The sequence below is a fragment of the Laccaria bicolor genome, genomic scaffold (assembly GCF_000143565.1).
Source record: "Laccaria bicolor S238N-H82 LACBIscaffold_6 genomic scaffold, whole genome shotgun sequence".
NCBI classification, from domain to species: Eukaryota; Fungi; Basidiomycota; class Agaricomycetes; order Agaricales; family Hydnangiaceae; genus Laccaria; species Laccaria bicolor.
The window spans coordinates 1,369,319-1,393,157 of record NW_001889877.1 but is presented as its reverse complement, the minus strand read 5'-3'; the positions used below and the strand labels follow the sequence as shown (position 1 = coordinate 1,393,157).

The following is a 23,839-nucleotide window of genomic DNA, read 5'->3' as shown; positions in this document are numbered from 1 at the left end:
CAATGTCGAAAGCGATCGCAATTGATGGGTCATGAGGCACTGCACGAAATAAATCAGTGACCATACATTGATACCCTTGAAGCTCCGAAGAGCGGTGGCGATAGACCAGCACAACCGCAGAGCTCCAAGCTCCGAAGACTCGAGCCCATTCGGACTCAGATCGGAGGGGATGCTTGGCCGAAACTTGCTCCTTCTTAATGAGCGCGTAACCTCCACCGAAGTCACGAGGTTCGTCATTGTGGTCATACCCCTTGTCCATCGAGGCAAAAAGCTTTTCGAAGTCGACGAAGTGATCTTGTATAACCAAACGCCAGATGGAACGGGGGATGGGATCCGTGAGCGGCTGCACCTGCATAAGGTTGACAAGGGAGTCAATGGTCTTGTCTGTTCCAATTGCCTGACAAAGTTTCCAGGTCTCCTCGATGTGAGGATCGGATATGGAAGACGTGGAAAGCTCGGCCAGATGTGGGGCAAGAGTGAGGACACTGGCAGGTAGGGATTGAGGAGCCGAACGTTCGACTCCAAGCAGTTTTGCAAGATCGTCAGCGGAGAGAAGAGTTGTGGCTTTGTTGGAGGCCTGTGAGCCTGCCAAACGAGAGAGCTTGGTGTTGAGAACAGCCCAAGCGGCGGTATCGACTGCCGTGCGACGATCAGCTGCTTCTCGAACGCGTACCTCCTCCAAGAGTGCTTTGCGTCGAGCACGAAACTCAACTGCTTCTGCTTCCTCAAGGCCTTCAGGAGTGGATTCTCGAACCGCTTGTTCGCTGGACTGAGTTTCCGACTGTCCCTCAGCGTCTTTGTCCTTCCTTTGCTGCTCGATGCGTTGAGCGAGCTGTTGCAAATAGTCCTCAGCTTTGGCTGGGGAAGCACCAGCATCTTGGAGGCGTTTACCGAATTCCGAGAGGGGTGACCATCCGTCCATGATGTCGGAAACGATAGCCTCGAAAGCTTGAGCACGCTGCCGAGTTGCTTCAGCACTAACATCGGTCATTGAAGGAGAGATGTTGAGTAGGGCAGTCGAAAAGCGAGGTGTCACTCAATAAAGGAGGTTGGATGGTGAGGGGACTGAGCAGAATACCAAAGAAATCTGAAGAGATTCTGTGAGAGGCACGGTAAGTGAGTATTGAGCTGGAGGGAATCTTTACAACACTTCTTACAATCTGGCTGACGAAGTCTGAGCCAGAGAGGATGTAAGAGTATGAACGATGCTCAATAGAATAGATGCCTCACCAAATGAGAAGTGATTGGAGTGCGTTTATAATAAACGATAGGCGAAGCCTTTTGGTAGAGATCACTATTCATTTGGGTGAGTATGCGGCACATAAGATAGAGAGCGCAGAGCGCTTACCTGTACTGGGTAGATGTGGTCTGAGAGAAAGAGCCAGCACAGGAGATGGAAACGACACCGATGACTTCTCCTAACCCAGCATCTGCCAAACTTTGGCACTGAGTCAGAGATCGGTGTCAAAGCCATGATTGGTGAGCAGAGCTCAAGGGGCAAGCGGTGCTGCCATGGATGGTGAGCGAGGCTCGAGGGGAAAAGACTCAGCAGAGCTGAGCCTTTTCCTAGCGGAGTTTTGAGTTGGTGCAGAGGAGATGTGGATTACAAATTGGTAGAGGTTCTTGCATATGTTTGGCATACATTTGAGAGTCATCTGGACCCTAGTAGATGCATGTAAATATCAACATTTTAAATGTATCACAAAATTATTCTTTGCATTATTCTCCATTACCTCCATATGACTGCAATTCAAATTGATTGGATGATGTACGACCCCAAATTAGCCCATAGAATTTTTGCCAACGGTGTTGATCATTTTCACCAGGTAATCACCCTTGTCAGCAATAATCACCATGGTCAATAGACATCATGGTAATCATTCTCATAATACAATATAAATGATTACTGAGCCATATTTTCCCCCCGAAAAGGTGACAGACTGGTATGTGCTGATCTCTTCATGTCTCTACAAATTTCCTAATTTTGATTTTCCCGACACACCAACTTCAACACCATCTACTAAAACCCCTTCACTAGTGAACAGTACTTTACAGTGCCCCACCTATTCCTGCAGGAATTCAGTCATTCCAGTGGAATTCCACTGGAATCCTCTGAACTCATGTAAATTTACCAGTACATGTCCTGATCAGCTGAAGTCATGTGACTTAATAACCAACTTAATACTCAGAATAAATTTGAAGTCAATAAACCAAATTATAATGTATTTAAAATGACATAAAACATATTTTACTATATACAATCTATATTTAAGGAAGGAGAGGTACAAGGCAAGGGGGTGGGGACAAGGGGAGCAGGCTATGGAGAAGAAAAGGGGCAGGGAGAAGGAAAGGGGTAGGAAGGGGTGGAGAGTTATGGAGGGGGTGATGGAGAAGGGAGGGAGGGGAAGGGGTGATGGGGAGGGGAAGGAGGGGAGTGAGGGAGCAGGAGGGGTGGTGACATGGTTGTAGACACGTTGGCGTGAACAGGGTGTGACTGTTGCATCACTGCACAAAAACCCACCAGGTGGTTGGCGATAGATCCTACCAAAAAAAAAACACCATGACAAGCCTATGAGACATGTCGTCGTGCCTACAGCTGTACCATTGGAGCTAGTGGTTGGCAGTGGAGCGGTCCGCAGACATTGGGGAGTGACAGAGCGAAGTCCTGGTGTGCCGGAGCATCATTGTGCCTACATCAGGCTGATACAGAATGCCCCACCCCTTGATTCCACTGATTGGGCACTAGGTGAATGAGCGGAGAATCCAGCCTCCAGGCATATGTAGCTTGTGAAGCATGTTGTCGCACCTACAGCCATACCACTGGTGCTGGTGATTGGTAGTGCAGCAGCAGTCCACAGATATCACAAAGTGACGGCACAGAAAGTCTGACGTGGGCCAGTGGTGGATGCAGGGAATTGAGGGGTGGGGAAAGCAAAAGAAAGCGATGATGAGAGGGGGGGGGCATCATAACAGATGATTGGGAGAGGAGAGACCCAGGTTATGAGGCAACAAAGAGCCTGCGTTGGGGAATGAACAAAAGGGGATATTCCGCAGAAGCTCGGGCTTTGGGGAATGACAGTCGCAGGTGTTTCCAAATGACAAGAGGCAGGGGGAACTGGGGCATCTGATGGTGTCAACACTTGTCAGGCAGGTGGGGCATGGGCATCCACTGTTGTGAATTGTTGCCTGTTTTCCAGGTGCGGTTTGGTGTTGGTGCACACTCAGAAATGGCTGGTACAGCAGGAGGGGCTTGGTGAGTGATGTTCGCAGTGCTTCAGGTGAGGTGCTCAAGTCTGGGAAAGAGGGTAAAAGTTGAGTTACTGCAGTTGCATTAATCTGGTACCACTCACTTGCTCATTTTCTGGAAATGTCTGTCAGCTCTCGAGGTCTCTTGACGACACAAGGGCATCAGAAGGTCCCTCCACCGTGAATTCCTCAACTGATATCACGTCCGAAATCGAGATCGAGAGGTGGAGAGAATGCCAGTAATTTCATATCCGCCGACTTGGCGCTAAACCATCAGCACTGCTTTGGGGTTTCGCGAAGGATTGGCGAGTAGAGAGGAGGAAAGGGAGGAGCCCAGTGCGATGGAGCCTGATGGAGCAGGTATTTGCTGTGGGGTGGAATTGTCATTTGTGGGCGGAGATAGAGACCTAGACACTGACAGCATAAACAAACATTAGGTCACATGCCTACAATTAGTACAAAAACACGTGATGAGGTAGGTGTTCAGGCCAGGGAATAAAAACTTACAATCCATGTAGCACACTCAATTCTGAGTGAAATATTCTATCATTCTATAAAATCATAGAGTGACATCGCTGAAACAACTTGAGATAGGCAGTTTTTTAAAAGGGTAAAAAAAAGTAAAAGTCTGACTGAACCTGAGAGTTGAAGATGATTTCATGTTTGAACAGGGGCACCTTTGACAAGTTATCAAACAACCACCGCGAGGGGTGTCGTTATAAATTCATTTGGTAGAATAGTTTAATTCTTCTGACTAATTTATTGGATCTTCAAGTTTTAAGAAGGGAACTGACTGCTGGAAACAAGCTCGTGTTTCAATAATCTCCAAGTTTGAAAAGTATCTCATTGCAATCTAAATAACAAAATACTTCCTTAACCTTGTTTAGAAAGGCTGATCTACTCTCAACGGATGCAGGATATCTTTCTGCATCTTTGCCTTCTACAGATCAACACTAACTAAAGACGACTCTGAAGTGAAGAAATCGTCATGGAACCTGGCCTCCTCAATTGTGAATTTCGATTTGTTGAACGCCTGTGGGTCGTTAAAATGAAGCAGTCAACTTTTCAAAATCTGCACTAGTAGCTGCCATTTACATCATGTAAAACCTGGCATGTACCATAGAAGTTCCTGCTTAACTACCGTGAATGAAATGAAATGAATTTTCATTCATTCACGGCACCTGTTTCATTCCAAGTCATTCTCATTCATTGCCGTCGAGAATGAAATACTTTTTGTTTCATTTCATTTCATCTCAATTTTTTCTTCATTTCTACTGACAAGAATGCAATTTATTCTGTTTCATTCATGCCTGGCGACTCTTTCATTTTTTTAATTTCATTCCACCATGGCAACTGTTTCATTTTTTGCTTTATTCTTTCGTTTCATTCATTCCTGGCAACTGTTTCATTTTTTTCATTCATTCATTGCCATGGAATTTTCATTTCATTCTTTCCAGGCAGTTATTTCATTTTTGTTTCATTCTTTCAGGCAACAATTTCGATGTTTAACACACATCAAATAAGGAAATAATATACAATTATGCCTGATATGTGTTGTGCCCTACTGCAGTGGTGTGGGAGGCCATATGGGGGTACTTTTGCATTTGAGGCTCAAATACACAATGAGATAGGCATGCTGTTGCCAAATAAGGCACTTAAATATTTTGTATCAATTACATAATCATTTTCCCAGCTCTAACAATGAAATAGGCACCTGAGAAGAATGAAGCAAGGAATGAAACAGTTGCCCTGGTGGAATGAAAGAAAAAAATGAAACAGTCGCCAGGAATGAATGAAACAGAATAAATTATCTAGAATGAAACAGGTGCCGTGAATGAATGAAAATTCATTTCATTTCATTCACGGTAGCTAAGCAGGAACTTCTATGGTACAGCTCAGGAGTACATGATGTAAGTGGTAGCTACCAGTCAAATCTGGGCATTGTTTATAATGTCGAAGTTACCCACTTTTCCTGGAGCGATTGGAATGACAGAACCTACAGGATGGTAAGGCAGAGACTGAATGATCGACTTCGCAAGCAGCGAGAAAGAACGAACTCACCTACAACAGAGATGCCGATCAGTACATAACACCGTGCCTGGTGTGGACGCCCTCACGAAGACATCCTTACCTACAAGCGCTTCAAGTTACAAACTTTGTGTACACAAGAATCATTTGCTACACTGATTCATTGAGTCTCCGTTCCGTAGAGTTCAACGGATGACAACTAACCTCGCTTGTTTATCCGGTCATCCAAACCTAGCAATACCGCCCAAATGCAAGTATCCGTACTTTGAAATATCTGTCAGACTTGCCAATTAACGGAGCATTTGACATCGACAAGCGAATTCTAAAATGGCGTGATTCTCTTTGGTGAGATATCGATAACGGAGATGAGACAACAACTCACCTTGTGTACTGAGCACCATTTATCTTCCCGCAAACCTTGTCTGATTTTTCCAACCGTCATGTTTGAGGGAAAGCACCTCGCTCCATAGATACATTACCTCATCCATGGTAGGCTGCATTAGTGCATATTGACCACTGATGCGGCTGTCATTCGCGTTGCCCGACAACTTTGAATATGGATTATTGTAGAAATATGCACCCCACCAGCAGTGACTACATTCACATCGTAGGTGGGATGCAACTGTTATGGTTGTTAAGCGTAACAGGCAGTTATGTTAAGCTTTCGAGTTCAATCATTCATTCGTCTACCACAGTTCTCATCGTTGAGACAAAGTGGGTCACTACAACGTTTGCTTAGCCCTTAAAGCAACACGGTAGGTTCTAGTAGCCTTGCACCCAAAGGTCAGTCCAAGGTTCTATGATACGTTGACTTCTATTAAGTCAAATGTGTGTTAAGTCTTCAACATGTTGAAGACTTATCATTGAGGTTTCAAAGAGGCTCTAAGTCGAAAGACTACAGAGTTCGAGGGTGATCTTAGTTTCTGAGGGTCTGATGAGGAGGAACTAAGCTTAGATTGCCTAGGTTCAAGCTACCAAATACAAATGAAACGTACCCTACTTATATACTAAGGGTATGAGTCAAGTATGAGTCAGAGGTATGAGTTTGTATGACTTATGTAGAGTCATATGAGTTGTACTAGTCTATAAGAGTCATATGAGTCATAAAAAGTAATCTGACTGGAGTGCATGTCTAGAACTGTCCAGTATGGTCTAGATACGTCTTAGGAGTTATGTAAGTGTCTGTATGTGCATGTTTATGTAAAAGAAAGAGTCTGTAACATTACCCCCCATTTAAACTTCAATATCACCGATATTGTTAGATGAAGAAGTGATGGAGTCGAAGTCACTGACCAAGTCCTCAAGGTCAAAGAGAGGAGATGGGTGGGTCATAGGGGAATATGGATTATAGAGAGGAGATGATGGTGGAGTTGGTGGGAAGAGAGGCGGCATTGATGGTAAGGAAGGTGGCAAAGGGGAGACCAAGTCGACGAACTTGGGTTGCTTCCTGGGGGTGTTGCAATCTTCGTTCCTGAGAATCGGTACTCCTGTCCAACTATAAACCTTTTCTTTCCACATCTGTGCTCCTGTCTTCATGTCGTATCCTGCAGCGTTCATCCGTTTCTCCCATTCCCATGCCTTGTCGGCTTCTTTCTTCCTTTCGCAGTTGGGGGTAATATGTCCTGGTCCCCACCAGAAGCATCCTCCGCACTGGTAATCGCTGCAATCCTTACAAATGTGGCCAAGCCTCTTGCACTTCAAGCAGTGGCGGGTAGGGGTGTGTCGGTAAGGATGATAGGTAGTGATGCGAGGGGATGTTGGGAACTTCTTCCTGTAAGTGTGGATTTCGGCGTCGAACTTTTCAAAGTACTGTATGATTCCTTGTCCCGCGAAATGGCTCGGGATATAGTCGGGGACAGTGGGGAGCTTGTCACAGTCTCTGATAGTATTCAAGATACCATGTCGGATAGCAGCGGCGATGGTGGTGGTTACCATGTGGTGGAGACTAAGGATGTTTTCGTCCTTGTATCCCAATTTGCTCTCGAGGCGCTTCTCAGTAGCAATGGCTTCTAAGATGAGGTGGAGGTGGAGGGAGAGGGTGGAGTTGTCCTGACAAGTCTTGATAAGAGTGCAGATGTGTTCTTCTTTTTGAACGAGACATTCAATGAAGAGGGTGGCAGCAAGAAAAGATTCAGAGTTGAAGAGGGAAGCATACATGTTTAGAGAGGAGGGTTGGTTGCAAAGAAAGCTGGTTGGCTTGATTGCGAGTTTAGACGATTGTCTGAGGATTCTACTGAAGATTCTTTCTCTTCTTATAGTCTTTGAGAATCTCGGAAGCATTCTTCAAATTGCTTTCTGGTTCCCATGTTTCGTCAGAATATCCTTTCCACTCCACTAGATAGTGGTATCTTTTGCCTCGTTTCCTGTGATCTCTGATTGAATCTACTTTGTATTCCTCTTCTCCTTTGATAAGGTCAGGAGGGGGTTCAGGGAAGTTCTTTCCGTGAACATCAGTTTCGCGATACAGGGTGAGAAGTTTTCCATGGAAAACATTATGTATCTTCCATTGGGGTGCAAGTCGAAGTTTGTACATTACTGGTCCCATGATTTCTTCAATCTTGAAGGGTTCTTTGCATAATGAGTCTATCTTTGGGAACTTATGACCTTTGTTAAGGTGTCGTCCATCTAACCATACTAAGTCTCCTTTGCTAAATGAGGAGAGTTCTTCTTGGATCATTTAATTTGAGCTTGTTGTGCCAGTTCATGTGCGGCTCAAGCATTATCTCTTTCTTTTAAGAGTTCTGATAATCTCTTTTCGACTGCAGGGACATTTGTCTTTGAGAATGCTACTGGGACTCCAGTAGGTTCACATCCTAACATGAGGTAGAATGGGGTTTGTTTTGTAACAGAATGGGGTCGTCCATTGTATGAGAATTCGGCGATAGAAAGGTTCTTGTCCCATTCTTCTGGAATCCTTTTGCAGAATATTCTGAGGTACAGTTCGAGTTCCCGATTAACTCGTTCTGTTTCTCCGTCTGTCTCGGGGTGGTATGCTGTACTGATTCGTTGTTTGATTCCACAAAGTTTCATTAAACCTCAATAGGTTTTTGAAACGAAAAGGGGATCTCAGTTGGATATGATGTCATCTGGTATTCCAAATTGTTTGAAGGTATGATCAAAATGAAGTTCAGCGGCTTCTAAGGCGGTCAATTCTTTGTTGGTTGGGATAAAAATTACCCCCTTTGTAAGGCCATGGTCTACCACGACCATTATGTGGTCATAGCCTCGTTTTGTCTTTGGTAATCCTGATATAAAATCCTGTGATATCATCTGAAAGGGTCGTGTCGCTGTGGATTTAATTGGTTGCGTCGGCAGTTGCGTCGGATGTGTGTTAATTTTGTTTTGTTGACACGTGGCGCATCCTGCAACATATTCGTATACAAAGTGGCGTAATCTTGGCCACCAGTAATGTCTTTGCACCATTTCTAATGTGCTGTCTCTTCCAGGGTGTCTGGTCATTGGTGAGTCGTGAAACTCTTGTACGATGAGTTTCTGTATTTCATTACTATCGGGGATGTAGCATTGGTCTTGATAGAAAAGTTTTCCATCTTCTATTTTCCAATCGGAAAGGCTTGACTTAATCGGCGGAATTCCTTTCATGGAAAGAACATTTGATATGTTCTTTACTAGTTCGTCTGAGGCTGTTGTTGACTTGATCATTTTTGCGAGTTCAACATTAATAAGATTAATGAATATCTTGTCTGGGAGTAAGACAAGGTTTTCATTATCATCGTCGTTATCAGGGACATGATCTGGTTGTCTGGATTGGGCATCGGATTGGATCATTCTTGATCCAGGAACATGAATGAGTTGAAGATTAAACCTTGATAGGTATAAACTCCATCTGGCCTGTCAGCGGTTTAGTTTCTGTGTCTTTCGGAAGTATGTCAGATTCTTGTGATCTGAAAATACTGTTATGGGGTGTGGACTTTCTTCTAGAAAGTGTCTCCATGTTTCTAGGGCTCGTATGATGCCTAGAAGTTCTCTGTTGTATATGTCGTAGTTCCTTTCTGTCTGGGTAAAACTGTGAGAAATGTAACCGCATGGTTTCAAATCTCCGTTCGTATCTCTTTGTCGGAGAACAGCTCCTGTATCCCATTTGGATGCATCTGATTCAACATAGAACGGTTTTGTTGAATCAGGGATGATTAGAATGGGTTTTTCTAGAAACTTCTTCTTTAAGTTATCAAAGGCTGTCTGACATTCTTGTGACCATTTGAAAACTTTTGTTTTTTTAGTGAGTTCATTCAGGGGTTTGGCAGTTTCTGCATAGTTGCTAATAAATCTTCGGTAGAAGTTGCCGAATCCTAAAAATGATCTGACACCTTTTATGTTCTTTGGTGGAATCCAATCTTGAATTCCAGCTAACTTTGTCGGGTCCATGGAGATTTCATTCGGCCTTATGATGAAACCTAGGTATTTGACTTCTTTTGTGTTGAAAACACATTTCTCTGGTTTAAGGAACAAATCCTTTTCTTCTGACCTTGTTAGAACTTTCTCGGTTCATCCATGCTGATGTCTGGGGTCTCTGAAGAATATGAGAATATCATCGAGATAGATCAAAACCCATCCTTGGGCGATCATATCGACGAAATAGTCATTCATCATGGCTTGGAATGTCGCGGGTGAATTGGTCATTCCAAAGAACATTACTGTTGGTTCGAATAGTCCCCTTTTAGTGATGAAGGCACCTTTCCATTCGTCACCCTGTTTAATTCAGACGTTGTTATATCCCCATCGGATATCTAGCTTCGTGAAGACTGTGGCTCCTTGAAGCTTGTTTAGGAGATCGTCGATAGATGGGAGGGGATATGCGTTCTTGACTGTGTAATCGTTTAGATAATGATAATCTTGACAGGGTCTCAGCGCTTTGCTGTCTTTCTTTGATACGAAAAAGAAAGGTGAAGCCTGAGGTGAATTTGACGGTTTGATAAAACCTTTCTTTAGGTTTTCATTGATGAATTTGTTCATTTCTTCTTCTTCTTTCTGTCCTAATGGGTAGAGTTTCGATCTCTTCAGTACGAAGTCTGGTTTAAGATCGATTCTATGATCCCATGGTCTTGATTCAGGAAAGCGTTCTGATGCTTTCATTTCGAATACTGATCAGAATTGGTGGTATTCTTTCGGGACTAAATCCTCGAAAGTCTTCTCTTCTTTCGTTTCTTCCTTATGTGCAAGACTCTGCAATATGGATGTCTTGGCTCTGATTGCTATATCTGAATCAATCTGAATAGGTTGATTCAGGGGTTCTTCTTTCTCTGGTTCGGATGTCGTTACGGTTTCTTCTTGGAGATATGCGGTGACAAGATCTCCTTCTGATTTGTTTTCTTCATCATCTTCTGTGTCAGGTACTAGGGCCGGCATGTCTTCGTATTGATCCGGAAGTTCATTCACAGCTATGAGAATGGCTTCTTCGTCATCTGCTAATCTTTCAAACTTTGGGGTTGCGTCTTCATTGGGTATCTCTTCAATAGAGACCGCTGATCTCTTCCTTTTGTTTCTTCTGTCAGGGATTTTTCGCAACTGATCTGCGAAAGCTTCTTTTGACTTCATCTTCTTGTGTTCTGATTCTATCTTTAGAATCTGGATTTCTCGATCTACGGCTTGTCGTATGTTCAGTTTCTTTATCCTGTCTGGGATAATCTTGATGGTCTTCTTTGTCCAGTTTACTTTGGGATTAATTCTGTCTAACCATGGTAATCCGAGGATTACGTCTTCTTTTCCTAAGTTGGAAATTAAAAATCGGGTGGAATTTACTTTTCTGTCAATTTTTGTCGGGAGTCGGGTATAGAACCTAATAGGACCATTCTTGTTCAGACTTTCGTCTATGTTTGAGATTTGGATTTCCTTATCTAATCTCAAGAGCGGGAGTCTGTGTTCTTTCACGAATCGTTCGTCCATAAAAATTCCTTGAGTGCCACTGTCGATAAGTGCTTTTGTTTCAACGATTTTCTTTCCATTAATAATTGCTGTGTTAACGTGCATTGATTTCAAATCGTCCTTAGGTACACTTCAAATTCTAAGAGCTTTAATAGAAAGTTGTTTACAAGGTCTAGACGTTGTTGCTAGCCTTCTTACTGAAAACCCTTGTTTTCGTCTTCATCGTCTGATTCTTCTTTGGCTGGTTCATTTGGACTTTTATCCAAAGATTCTATAAAAGCAACTTTTGCTTCTTCTAATTCTTTGTCATCGAGTCCTGCCATGATAGCACGGACTTTCTGTGTGGCGTTCTTGTTCAGCAGTGGCATTATAGCCTTATAGGGAGTGGCAGGTTTTCTAGAATTGGACGTACTTCCTTTTCCAGTGTTAAGGGCAGGATTGGTTGTGTGGTTGCGAGACACGTGCCCTGTCTGTCCGCATTGGAAACATTTCCCTTTCTTCATGTATTTGTTCCGTTCTTCGATAGTTAATCTGTCAATATCCATGGCATCTGGATCTTGAGATCTGGGGGTATAGGATGGTCGAGGGAGTTGACAAGGCATGCTCCTAGTTGGTTGCCATCCCATAACTTTCGTCTTCCATGCTTGGTTTTTATAATACGACTTGTCGAATTTCCTAGCATCTTCTATGATGACTTTAAGTGTCTTGGGTGGTTCTTTCTGTGTTTCGATCTTTTCCCGTAATGAGGGATTTAAGTGTTTGAGGAAAAGCTGAGAGAGGACCGGATTCTCCATGTCTCCTGTTAAAACATATCCTGCTCGACTGGCGAGTGCGGTAAAGTCGAGAATGTACTGCTCATGCTGTCCAGGTTTATGTTTGAGGATTGAGAGGTCTACTCTTGCTTTGTCTTTCATCTTTCTGATGTCAAATGTCTCGTTTAACAATTGGACAAATTCTTTCCATGTTGATGCTGTGGTGAATACTCCATCGGTATTTGTATGGGTGTCTGTAAAGTGTTCTGCCCAGTCGGCAGCTCTGCCTGTGATCATAAAACTGAGGGCAAACTGGATCTTTCATTTGTCGGTGCTAAACAAGTGATCATTGACCTCCATGTAGGTCTGTATTGTTCTAAGCCAAGTTTTGTACTTGTCTTCGTTTCCATCAAAATCTTTAGGTGCGCGGCATCGGTCACCTTTTGCGTTGGCAGCGTCGGCCATTTCTTGTCTTGGTTCTGTCGGGTTCTTGGGTTCTACCGGTGTGTCGGTCTGTCTAGGAGTTCCAGGTGCTGCTGGTGACTCGGGGTACGGGTTTATTGTGAATGTGTTGAACTGTTCAACTGCTTCGGTTCTTTCGTTGGTAGGTGTGATATCTAAACTGGCTAAATCTATTGGCATAAATGTCAATGTCGGGATGATTGGTCCTAATAGTGGCTGTACGCTTCTACTGGGTGTTCTGGTGATCGCTGGTGATCCTCTGGGTGTGGTTCGTCTGCTGAAGGGTGACGGTAATGGTCCTAACCCTGTTATTCATCTATATCTCTCTGTTGTTGATACGGGTGTCGATGTTCCTGTTACTGGTGTCTGTGATGCAGGGGGACTGCTACCCTCGTCTGCGCTTTTGTACTGTTCTTCACCGGACGTGAAGGTGTCGGTTCTTGGTTCGGGTTCTGAGTCTGAGCTTTCTGCTGGTGCTCGTAGTGTCCAATGGTCTGACTCTCTTCGAGCAGCCATGATTTCTTTAGGTAGGAGGCGGGTTTGATGTGCCTTCTATCAATATGATGATGTCTTTGATTCTTTTGTTATATTCTCTGATGAGACTTATAACGTCTTCGATTCTGGTGCTATACTCTTCGGTAAGATGTATAACCTTTGTTACATTGTCCAGTGTGTCTGATTTGGGTAGAGGGCAGTGATGCGCCTTCTGTTCTGGGATAAGCTTGAACCTTTTGTTACAGTTGTTAAGCGTAACAGGCAGTTATGTTAAGCTTTCGAGTTCAATCGTTCATTCATCTACCACAGTTCTCGTCGTTGAGACAAAGTGGGTCACTACAATGTTTGCTTAGCCCTTAAAGCAACATGGTAGGTTCTAGTAGCCTTGTGCCCAAAGGTCAGTCCAAGGTTCTATGATACGTTGACTTCTATTAAGTCAAATGTGTGTTAAGTCTTCAACATGTTGAAGACTTATCATTGAGGTTTCAAAGAGGCTCTAAGTTGAAAGACTACAGAGTTCGAGGGCAATCTTAGTTTCTGAGGGTCTGATGAGGAGGAACTAAGCTTAGATTGCCTAGGTTCAAGCTACCAAATACAAATGAAACGTACCCTACTTATATACTAAGGGTATGAGTCAAGTATGAGTCAGAGGTATGAGTTTGTATGACTTATGTAGAGTCATATGAGTCGTATCTAGTCTATAAGAGTCATATGAGTCATAAAAAGGAATCTGAATGGAGTGTGTGTCTAGAACTGTCCAGTATGGTCTAGATACATCTTAGGAGTTATGTAAGTGTCTGTATGTGCATGTTTATGTAAAAGAAAGAGTCTGTAACAGCAACATTTTGTAAACTTGAGGGAATTCAGATGAAAAGTAGCATTCAATTATATTGTATATTTGCAACTCACTGTCACATACTCAGTCCATTGTCCCAATGTCATAGTTCCAGACAGATGGTGAGAATTGAAGGACGATGATGGTTCAACATAAGTAAAATGAGGAGGATGTCGGTGATGGTGTGGAAAGAAGTAGTGGCAAGCGCCATCAAGGCAGCTGTCGGATCGAAGCAAAGAATCAAGATCATAACCAATACCTATTCTTAGACTGGCAGCGTGAGAAGTGTGAGGCGCTGGGCCGCGCTCCTCTCAATTTTGGATTTAAAATCCACTCCAAAAGGTTTGTCTCTGTGAAGAACTGACCAGAGGCCAGCCACAGAGACCATAGCATATAAAACATTATGTAAGTGCAGGTTTTGCAATTTTTTGTGGTATATTGATCCAGAGTGCGCAAAGACCGCACTGCCGTCTGTCTGATACTATTTAGTGCTTGCTGCACTTTCAGTGTTTAACGGCACTTTCGTACAGATCTCGATGTGATTCTGATCTATTTATAGGTAACAGCGCCAAGCGACCAAGGCCTTGAAGGCCAATTACCCATTGCCAAAGAATTGGCCTTACAGTCGCAGACAGCCAAAGTCAACCAAGTTGATATCTCAGGAAGAACTAAATATTTTGACATTCTGACTTCAGATTCAAACGCAGGATGTGAAAATATGTCAAAAAACACCTCTTTGAAGTTTTTCCCACGAGAAATTGGGTTGGCCAAAATTTTGGACTACTTTTGTCATCCGGTAAGGCTCCTCAGCGGCTCTTAAGACCCAGTTCCCAATGCTGGAGGTGACCAAAAAATTTAGTGGCACTTGCCAAACATTGTAATTCTGATTGGAAATCAGTAATATACAATCTGCTAAAGGTGGGAAGAGGAGGGGGGTCAAAAGGACAGGGTTCATTGAGGGTCCATGGGGGTGGGAAGACCCTGAATTGCCATTTTAGGTAGTTTAAAATCATTTTTTTCTACAACAACGGCTCATCAGAATTTTCCCAAAGTCCAGGATCAGATGCAGAACTAAAAAAAGGGTCGATTGCGCTATTTTTCATGGTTTTAGGGGTCCATTTGAGGGCCGGCCAATATTTTGGGGGTAAAATTTCTCATTTCATCGATTTTGAAAAATCGGCTCGTGGAAATCGAAGCATTGAGTCCTACAGTGCTTTGCATTGCCGTCTGCACAAGGAAGTTTCGAAAACTCTGTTTGGTTTTGTGTATTCGTCACAGATTGTCACGCATTAGAACCAGATCTGAGCACACAACCAACTCCCGTGGCGCCATATGTATCAGATGCGATGCGCACACGGATCATCATTTGGCATGGTGGGCGTCATCTCTCATCACAAGTAATTTTTAGGCCTTGTTGGATGAAGTGGTCTGTTTCTCCCCGATTTGTTGCAGTCACGGTAAAACACATACAAACAGGTTTTCCAAATTCCGTTGTGCAGACGGCAGTGCAAAGCACTGTAATCTTCACGTTTCTGCAATAAAAAGTACTATTGAAGGTTGTGCAGGGTCCTCACATCACGATCACAAAATTAGTTGACTTTGGCTGTCCGCGACTGTAGAAGGCCCCGATCACTAATCAGTGTCATGCCTTAGGTGAGGAGAATGAGGTTGTCTCTGTTTCGACAGGCGCCGGTTCTGTCAGGTTGTGGGTTATTTATTGCTCTTTGATCGAAACCACAAATTCAGGAGCCAGACTCAGGCCTTCGGCTATGCCGGTTCTGGAGAGAACGTTCAGTTCTTAAAGGACATCCACGCGGGCGTTGTTTTTAACTACAAGACCGCCGAAATTTGGAGAATGAGGGTACCATTGATGTGTCCCTCTTGCGCTGATGAATCAGTTACTTGGATAATGTTGGTGGGGAAACCTTGAGTGAGAATGTGCATTCCTCTAAGTTTCCGTAAATACTACTGCATTTCCTGCAATTCAGACGTCCCATGTCACATCCATTTATTTTTTTGGCCCCGTGTCATGACTGCGGCGATAAACTTCAGGCACGGACTGCGTAAATAGAGATTCGGATAGACTCCTATCACGAGTAAGTCAATTATAGATAACAGACTGGGTCAGTGGCGACTGCTCCAATGGCTTGCCAAGACTCTTAAGCCCTTCAGTGGGCCTTCAGGTGTTGACTCTTGTTCACGAACGGGCATTGAGTCCATACTTGACGGCTAACGGCTTTCACTACTTGAACCCTTCAGTGGCCCTTCAGGTGTTATCCCTTATTCACAATCGGGCAGCTGGCACATACAAGTACATTCAGTCCATACTTGATGGCTAACGGCTTGCCAAGACCACCCTTCAGGCGTTATCTCTTACTTATTCACGATTGGGCAGCAACGTATATTAAGTCCATACTTGATGGCTAACGGCTTGCCAAGACCACCCTTCAGGCATTATCTCTTATTCACGATTGGGCAGCAATGTATATCAAGTCCATACTTGATGGCTAACGGCTTTCCAAGACTACTAAAGCCCTTCAGTGCGTTATCTCTTGTTCACGACCTCTATTTAGAAGCAGGACAAGTAATCATACCCCCTCTGGCCCTCCCAAGCACAAGACCACGTACGAATTTTTTTTCCTTCACTGGGTCGACGAACGCTTAAATGATATGCTGACCGCAGGATGGCTTCCAAAAATATCCTCGCAACGGGCCATCTGACAACCCACGAAGAATTAGAGGCCACCGGGATCGACCTGCAGGGTTGGCTTAACCTAACGGCACATCTCGGCGGTAAAGATTCTTGGGCTGAGGGAAACACTGATAACGCATTCAGCTTCAATGATTGCACGGGAGTGCAGAGAAGTCATAGTGCCAACGATTGGAATTTTTTTGGCATCGATCTTGCTAAACAGGGACATGCGACATACACTTATATGTTGCAAGCGCCTAAGTTGGTTGAAACCCTTACCGATACTACGACTTCTACGACAAACAAGCACGATGTTTGGGACAACAGAAACTCTCCTATTCCTATTCAGTTCTCCACCACGTACGGAAAATCCGCTCAGAAAAACGTCACCATTACCGCGTCTCAGAAGTCCTCCCTCTCCATCTCCACAGGGATGAACATTGAAGGCTTCACCTTTAATGTCACTGCAAGCTTCGATACGACGAACACCCAGGCCAATTCGCAGACCGATAGCGTGACAAGCCAGGACACGGCCAACGCGACGTTGCCTCCTGGAACCGCCGTCGACGTTGATATTGTCACTACCATCCGCACAACGTTGATGATATACGAGGCGGTATTCGCTATCGGCAGCGACAATCCCGAAGGATCGATCGCCAAGGCCCCGGAAACACGTAGTGACTGGAATAAGTTCTTCAGGATCGAGGACATAGTCGGCGACAGAGTCAAGGTAAGCACGCAGTTGGCACATGGCTTCGTCTATTCCAATTTCTATCCCTATAGTCCTTGGCCAGATACAAAGTGAACACAATCGAGTCGAAGACGAGCCTCGCCATAACAAATGTTAGTGCGGCGCTCGCTCAGGAGTTTCTTCCCGCAGCTCTCCAACTTCACGTAGGGCCCAAGTAGGGCCTTAAAGAAGTATATTCCCAAGAACAAATAACCACCCTGTACAAGTAGTTTATACGCGCGACTCATAGGTGCAATCCGGTTACCAGTTGTATTTCCTCGTTCGAACATTATTTTTTTGCAATAACTTGACTTGAAGTCCCGGAGATAAGATAAGATAAATTGTTGCATCGCCACACGGCAGTATGTGACACAAGGTGGACGGCATGATCAAGGCATGACTATTAAGTCACTGCTCACCACATCTCCCATTCTCCAATCCTCCCTCATAACCACCAAGAGCTGCAGTGATAAATTAACATCGTCAGAGAGCAGCGACGCTTAAAGCTCACCTGAGAGATGCCAGTCGCATCCCACGGCGCTCTACGAGCATCAGCTCGTAAAGCGACCAATGGCTTCGTTCACGTTCGTCGCGAGAACGGGCCTGGAGGCACTTCAAGATCGATACATATTCCACCTCACCAGCCTTTCAACAGTAGTACTACGAGGGGCACGCTCAAATCTAGCCCAACCTTGGCACAAATTCGACCACGCACCCCAGCACATAAGCTCTTTTCGTTCTCCCGCAATCTCCTCACTAGGTTATTCACCCACCTCACTGCACCAGGTCTTCGAGCTCCCCACCTTTACACCGGAAATGTTGAGTCTCTGCAACCCGCACGAGGGTTCGCCACGACGATCCAAAACAATCTGTCCACTGGTGCTCGCTTCGCTTTGAAGAATAGGTCCATAGGCAAGGGAACCTTCCTCCCCCGTGCTCCACCTACACCTGCCACTAGGGTCGCTACCACTGTAGGCCTCGGCTGTACGAGGAACTTTTCCTCCGCACGCCCACTTTTCCAGAACTTGGTGGACAATGTCCCCATTGCCGTTCGAGCACTTTACGAGGCGGCTGATGAGTGGGATTCGTTGGATAGTGGTATCACTCACAAGGGCGTTAAGAAGATGCGCGTCGCACTCGATGGGAAGAAGCAGAACAAGAAGAGTCTTGGCGCGCAGAGGATGAAGCCCGTCAAGCACACCATCAAGATTAAGACGCATGAAGATGAGATGGAGCATTATTTCCCTGCACCCAGGTCCAACGTGACCACCAACCTCCTCATTCCCCTCGCACCGACCCCTACCGCCCGTCTTCCCCTTTCCTCTGAGCCCGAATCGACTCAACACCCCCTCTTGCCGCTGCCGCTCATCGGTAGCATACACGCCTCCCACTCTCGACACGCTCTTCGTGTTTCGACGGTCTTCACTCGCTTGGACCAATCGAATGTCTGGGCGCGAGGAGTGAAATGCTCAGCCTACTCGCAGGGGCACACACGTAAACTGCCGTCCCATCTAATCTCAGACGAGGCCGATGCAGAACAAGAAGAAGGCGTATGTACCGTCCTTAAAGTGACCTTCGAAGGCTGGTCAAAGGCTGAAGTGAGGAGCGTCATAGGAGAAAGCGGGACGGGGTGGTGTGTGTTGGAAGAGGTGCGTCATGACGATCCCGAAGACGAAGGCATGGCGGACTCGGTCTTGGACTCTATTTCCGAGGGTGAGGAGCCGATTCGTTCGATGTGGTCCTCGCCTTCTCCTTCTCCTGCCCCTACGTCCTTTGATATGGGACTACGAGAAAGCGAAACACAGCTCATATTCCCCACCCTCGACTTCTCCTCATCCTTTCTCAAACACAATGCGTCGCGCAACGCGTCTTCCGAGTCTGTGTATTCAGATTTCGAGATGGGGGACGATCCTTGGATGGATTGTGCGTCGTCCGACTCTTTAAGATCTGCGTCGGAGGGTTTTATCGTGGATCCTCCATCGGAGAATGGGTGGTTTGGTGTTGAAGCTAGTGCAAGCTTTGGATTCAGTTCTCAGTTCAACAACGCCCGTGATTCTGAGTTGAAAGAAAACCTGTTTTTCTGATAGCACGGGAATGTTGATGAAAGAAAAATTTGAAGTACAACGTTCATACTCTTGCACCACACTCCTTTTATCCATTTCTCTTGCATAGGCTATATCTTTGTCTACATAGGCAATAGCTTGTTATATATCTCATGTAAATAGTCTCACAATACACGAATGTTAGTACCTACTCAGCATTCAAGATTGGCATGACCTGCTTTCTCCCTTTAACAGGCCACACTTCCTCCATCGTCGACGCATCCCATAGGCGGCTACCCCTAGCCACGTATAGCAGATCCCTAGTGCTTCCGATATCTCCCTCAAGAAGATCAATCCCAGGTGGGTATATGAGGAAATCAGCAAGTTTGCCTGGCGACAAGGAGCCGATGGACGACTGAAGCCCGAGTGTAGATGCTCCGGAGGATGTTGCAGCACGAATGACCTGAGTAGCGGTATACTTTATTAGCAGATTAGATGGGAGAAGGAACGGGTGTGTGTACCTCATAATTACTCAAACCGCCTGCACTGGTGAAACCCATTTCTGCGTGGTAGTTGACGCCCAGAGGCGGCTCTCCGTGAGCACCGATGTTCGCTAGAAGGCCTCTTTGAACCATCTTCGCGACTGATGCAGAGGTATTAAAGAGCGCATAAGCTAGGGGCAATATATGATGAGAAAATTGAGGTTGACGCGTCATCACGGATGAAAACATACAATTAGCAGGTCGTGCAATAGATTCAGACAGGCTCTCCAAAATATCGTGCTTCGTGAAACGTCGCAGCCTACACGAGGTTGAAGTAACTAAAATGCCGAATATCATTTGAAGAAGATATACATACTTCGGATCGTTGGGTATATCTTCTGTAGCCCACACAAGCTGCTCTCCCCATCCCCCACCATAATTTACGATATGCGTAGGAGTGGATCCTGTCCCGCTAAGGGTATAAAGTGTCAAGACGTCTTCATAGAGTGTTGGTACTGGGATGGCATGTTCGATTGTGGTCATACCTATCCGTTGGAAGTAGAATGAGTTTCAAGAAGTGTAAAAAAAACTCTAGCACACCATCCACAATATACGTCAAGTCCCAATCGAAATTCATGCCTCCTTCAGGAACGCACAGCATACTCAAGTTCCGTGCTGCGAGCAGCAATCGCTGTCGGGATGCTCTGCAGAGATTCAATATATTGGTCAACTGATAGACCTGGGACAAACCTTGAAGGGATGTTATAGTTCTTGTACGAAATAGCACCAGGCCCACCCTCTGCTTTGATTCGTATCAAAGCGGAACGCGCCTCGTCCATGTCGACGATGTCTTGATGAACATCACCCCCAGCACCGTAAATGATGTCTCCGACTGAGAAAATGCGAGGACCAATCATCCGCCCACTCTCGACTAGACTGCGTTCTACAAAGCTGTTTACGTTGTCTGCACTGGGACTGATCGAAATGTAAGTGTAAGAATAGTCAGTTTTTGGGAGAGATTTACTTGTGAAGGGTCGTTACCCCGTAGGCAAGGAACGTTTCCATTTCCCATGACTTAGCAGGGTATCTATATTCGAAACCGTTCCAATGTGCGTGAACGTCGACAAAGCCTGGTATTACGAAACCTACCAGCCAAAAAGATATTATGTGCTGTTGAACAAAAATTAAATGGAGACAAGCACTCACCACCTCGAGCGTTGATGATGGTAGCACCAGGAGCCGTGGTATAACCGCCGATTGCACCGACATATTCAACAACGCCGCCCCGACTGACGAGAATACCGTTGCGTATCAGATCAGTATCAACTTTTCCCGATGCCATGGTAAGAATGGTTGCATTTAAGACAACCAAAACATCCGAGTTATCCGGCACCTCAGCGATCGCAGCAGCCTCCCTTTTCAGACGTGCAATGTCGGTGGTGTGCTCAATGACGATCTCTTGATATTCAAGCAAGTTCTTGACGCATGAAATACCAAAGTTTAGGCGGTCGTGCTTGATGGCTGACGAGCAATGATGCAGCTTAGACACCTCCAAGGAGTGTAAGAACGGTCCTAGGTATATATGTGAGATCAGCGACAATTGAAAGGAGCTGGTAGATTCTACCCAAGAACCAGAACAACGTCTTGCCATCCCTACTCCAGGTCACATCATGACCACCATCTAAACTCAACCTTACCAAGCCCTTTGTTGCGTTGGCAGGCCTGGACCACACTGATTTGCCAGCTTTTTTGGTGCCATCTCCCGGAGCGAGGTATACGTTGAAAAAATCAACGAACGCGACATTGTCAACAACGATGGATTGCCGCCCCCGGCGTTGTCGTGGAGAAACAGCCAACTCCCTCGACATTCGACCAGTTGCGATGGTGCGGTGTTTGTAGTTGCCCAGCTTATCAGCTCCAGACCCGAGATTGATTGTGAAGGCTCGGTTGGACTGCTGGACGAGGAGTTTCTTATTTCCGTCCATGAATCTCATGTTGACGCGGTCAGTCGTTTCGATTTCAGAAGGAATGAAGCGGAGATTGTGAATAGCGATCTTCTTGGATTCGAGCGAGTCCGAAGGTGGCAGCGTAATGTCTCCAATGTAGAGTCCAGCACCTGCAGTGGCCAGAATGTCACCAGTCATGTAATCTCCCCCAGTTTTGATGAATGCAATCTGCCTGTGCGAGCTTGGACATTCGCATAGAATCGGAGAGAAGTATCGACCAAATGGGAGACCATCCAGCTCAAAAGAAAATCCGGAGTGAATATCTGCAAGTTCAAACGTGGTGAAGGTCTCGTCTGACCAGCGAGCATGGAGAACAAAGTGGTCTGCACCATACACAAATGAAGGTGAATAATAAGGAGCATATCTCTCTAGTGTTGGCACCTTGATTGCTGTCTTCTTGCCAACTTCTTGGACATAAGTAACTCCGCCGGCTTGGAAGATCACTTTCTCTCCTTTCTCGTCTGCTCGCAGATCTGTGAATGCCCGAACTCTTTGGGTATCATTCGTCTCGATGCTAACTAGAGGATTTTCTGAACGCCGCGTTTCAGCAATGCGTTTCTCGATATGTGCTGTAAAAGGGATCGGCCTAGGGGCAGTGGATGAGGCCTTCCGTTCTCCACGCTTGTTGACTGACAACGGAACCGAGTAAATTTGACCAGCTGCCCAGATGATGATAGCCTCGTCAGATGGCGTAAACGCGAATGAGGGATATGTGCCCATTGGAGCAGAGACACCAGACAAATCATACGTCAAACCATGCCAAACGTTGTAGATTGTCCCTGTCTCAAGATCTCTAAAATAAAAAGATTGAAAATCGAGCGAAAGAGATGTAGTTGCCTACATACTTCAGTACGAGCGCCTCTTTGTCTCGCACTCGGCGAACGAAGGCGAGAGTGCGTCCATCACGGGAGAGCTCAGGTCTACTTGCTCCGCCTGGGGAGGCCTCGACGAGGGTTGTGGTGATGCGAGTGGTGAGATTGTATTGAAAGATGGAATAAATTCCCTTGTGGACATCTAAAGAAACAATGGAAGGTTGCATAACAAGATGAAATGAGTATGAACCAACCTTTGCTGTAGGTGAATGCACTGGCATCTTGAATATTTTTCGAGTAGATAATTGCGTCTGTGCCTTTCCAAATTGCCTGTTCAGGGCCAATTTGCTGCTCGCCATAATCCTCTGCAGTCCAACCTGATGGAAGGCTGCGACCAATCACACGAGTTCCGCTGCCCGCATGAATTTTAGGATGTTTATGTATGTCTTTCAAATGAGGGATAGAGTATTCCCAACTCTCTCCTGCTCCGAGGGAGCGGTCGGAAGTGTACCATTTCGTCGCGATGACTTTATGACCAGATGGATGGAAACGCGCATCGGTGACATATCTGTAGGTCTCATTCGTTACGCGTTGAGCTGAAGCAGAAGAGTAAGCATCGTACATCTGTAAGTGGGAGAGTTCACGCACCGTTCAAACGTCCCTCTCGCAAAAGGCGGTTCACCCTCCTTTTTTGAGCCTCTTGCACCCCACGAGAAAGCAACGAATCTTCATACTCCTTCTGGCTTAGAGCATCTAAAAGCTCTTCACTCGGAGTCACCGACCGTACATCCATATGTTCACATCCCTTCCACTCCGTTACCCAGATATTTTCCACTCCCAATTCTGCATCACTCCTGTAAACGATTCTATCACCCTGGGGTGAGAAGTGAGGGTCGGAGTCATGGGGGACGCCCAACAGAACAGGGCGGGCCGTGCTGGTCTGGGTATAATCTCGTCCACCCGGAATACAATAAATGTCCCCTAACATGTCGAAGATAATGTCGCCAGATATGGGATGGACGTCGAGTCGCAGCCAAGTTCCTTCCTGCACATCATATTCCAAGGTCCTCGGATACGGAAAGTCGGTAGAGATATCCCATGGTGTTGGTTCACGAAGTGGCCAAACGTTGTCTTTCCACTGAGAGGCTGGATCTTGAGTGCCTTTGACAAACGCAATCTTTGACGCGTTTTCAGCGTGGAAAAGCGACCATGGGGAGGGTAGGATCTTGGATAAAGTGAATGCGAGGGAAAATAAGCCGAGATAGGAGAGGAGTTGTCGAATTTGGCTTTGACGCGTGAGTGGGCTGCGCCAGTGACGCGTGGTTGGCAATGGCAATCCGGGCTTCAAAGCCCCAGGCGTCAAGGCCATACTGGTGT

General features: G+C 45.6%; 4 protein-coding genes across 4 annotated transcripts; 2 read left to right on the top strand and 2 right to left on the bottom strand.

Annotated features, from left to right (window-relative positions):
• Positions 1 to 6,507: 6,507 nt before the first annotated feature.
• LACBIDRAFT_324888 (uncharacterized protein) lies at positions 6,508 to 7,431 on the bottom strand (the record flags this gene model as incomplete). The annotated part of the gene is made up of 1 exon (XM_001878162.1): positions 6,508 to 7,431. The coding sequence occupies one exon, from the start codon at positions 7,429 to 7,431 to the stop codon at positions 6,508 to 6,510; it is 924 nt and encodes a 307-aa protein (XP_001878197.1).
• An 8,951-nt stretch (positions 7,432 to 16,382) lies between these two features.
• On the top strand, positions 16,383 to 17,299 carry LACBIDRAFT_315859 (uncharacterized protein; the record flags this gene model as incomplete). The annotated part of the gene is made up of 2 exons (XM_001878525.1): positions 16,383 to 17,120; positions 17,174 to 17,299. 2 exons carry the CDS (start codon positions 16,383 to 16,385, stop codon positions 17,297 to 17,299), a joined length of 864 nt encoding a protein of 287 aa, XP_001878560.1.
• Positions 17,300 to 17,638: 339 nt separating this feature from the next.
• On the top strand, positions 17,639 to 19,397 carry LACBIDRAFT_293385 (uncharacterized protein; the record flags this gene model as incomplete). Its single annotated transcript, XM_001878524.1, has 1 exon — positions 17,639 to 19,397. The coding sequence occupies one exon, from the start codon at positions 17,639 to 17,641 to the stop codon at positions 19,202 to 19,204; it is 1,566 nt and encodes a 521-aa protein (XP_001878559.1). The 3' UTR covers positions 19,205 to 19,397.
• On the bottom strand, positions 19,371 to 23,831 carry LACBIDRAFT_315857 (uncharacterized protein; the record flags this gene model as incomplete). Its single annotated transcript, XM_001878161.1, has 12 exons — positions 19,371 to 19,625; positions 19,684 to 19,835; positions 19,896 to 19,963; positions 20,021 to 20,189; positions 20,245 to 20,348; positions 20,395 to 20,619; positions 20,669 to 20,789; positions 20,851 to 21,216; positions 21,269 to 22,443; positions 22,496 to 22,664; positions 22,717 to 23,058; positions 23,111 to 23,831. The coding sequence occupies 12 exons, from the start codon at positions 23,829 to 23,831 to the stop codon at positions 19,371 to 19,373; spliced, it is 3,867 nt and encodes a 1,288-aa protein (XP_001878196.1).
• Positions 23,832 to 23,839: the final 8 nt, after the last annotated feature.